This window comes from Penaeus monodon, chromosome 15 (assembly GCF_015228065.2).
Source record: "Penaeus monodon isolate SGIC_2016 chromosome 15, NSTDA_Pmon_1, whole genome shotgun sequence".
Lineage (NCBI taxonomy): Eukaryota > Metazoa > Arthropoda > Malacostraca > Decapoda > Penaeidae > Penaeus > Penaeus monodon.
The window spans coordinates 4,083,555-4,084,855 of NC_051400.1; the positions used below are offsets into that span (position 1 = coordinate 4,083,555).

Below are 1,301 nucleotides of genomic sequence, written 5' to 3' on the forward strand. Positions count from 1 at the left end.
AATTTAACTTTAGAGGAAAGTGAAACATAAATCATTGCTGGGATATATTTGCAGTTTAGCAAATAAAGGGGTTACATGAAAAAATATGTCATTTTCGCATTCGCTGTCAGGATCCATAGGCATCTATTTCTATGCAGATTCCGGCTTTTCAGTACTTTCAGCAGTGGTAGTAGAACCAGCATCAGAACCACCACCGTCTTTGCCCTCGGTAGCACAGGAGAGACAGGGTAGTTTCTTCTCAAGGGCAGCTCGGTACTTGGGGTGGCTGATAGCATACACGATGGGGTTGTAGACGGCGTTGGCCTTGGCGAAGACAGAGCCCCAGATGGAGAATAGAGGAGTAACCATGGTTCGGTTGAACATTCCTCCCCAGTTGATGACGAAGTAAGGGGTCCATGCCACGAACCACAAGCTGACGGTCATCAGAGCAACCTTGCACAGACGACACTCAGCTGAGGTCTTTTGGGCTTCCTCACTCCTCAAGGATTTAACTCCCATCTTCTTGGCTTGTTCTCGCATTCCCTTCTCGTGGGCAGCCACAGCCTTGACGATGAATGTGTAACTGTAGATGATGTAGGCAAGAGGGAAAAGATATACCCACACTGAGTAGACATACAAGTAACTCCTTGAAAATTCCGTCTCCGTCAAATAATCTGTTCCACAGGCAGTCATATTACCCTCAGGAACATAACGATTCCAACCAAAGAATGGTGGAAGACACCAAGCAAAGGTAAAAGACCACACACCGGCTATCCTTAACATGGCACCTCCAGACGTTAGTGGTTCAGCAGAAACTCCTTTCACAATGACGTTGTATCGATCAGCAGTGATGAATACCATGGTCCAAATTGAAATACATCCGAAAAATGAACCAAAGAAGCCATAGATCTCACAGAATAGTGCTCCAAGAGTCCATGTCTGCCAGTAACACGACACCACCATAGGAGGGAACATGGTGAGCATCATGAAAAAGTCGGAAAAGGCCAGATTGACAACCAGTAAATTAGCAGGCGATCGAAGAGCTTTGGTGTTCATGAAAACCCAGATGACGACGAAGTTTCCAGCTAAGGAGAGAGTTCCCATGACAACCATCCAGAAACCAACAAGGCTGTACCAAAGAGGGTTCATGGGAGGATATTGGTACCAGTGCTCGTGCACCATATGGAGAATCTCCTTAGGCGCAGTGTCAACCACCGTATAGTTGCCATATGGATTGGTGGTTTCCAGGACGGTGACTGGATTTGGATTGTTCCACGACGACATCTGTGGCGAGATACGAAGTACAGAATGAGGGTAGAATT

The 1,301-nt window shown here is 46.5% G+C and overlaps 1 protein-coding gene across 1 annotated transcript in view; it reads right to left on the reverse strand.

Annotated features, from left to right (window-relative positions):
- Positions 1 to 31: 31 nt before the first annotated feature.
- The window catches only part of LOC119581689 (rhodopsin-like), a 2,036-nt gene continuing 766 nt past the window's right edge, over positions 32 to 1,301 (reverse strand). The window contains exon 2 of the mRNA XM_037929811.1: positions 32 to 1,265. Within this exon, the coding sequence (XP_037785739.1) occupies positions 130 to 1,263 (1,134 nt within the window). The 5' untranslated portion in view covers positions 1,264 to 1,265 and the 3' untranslated portion in view covers positions 32 to 129. The remainder of the gene's footprint in view (positions 1,266 to 1,301) is intronic.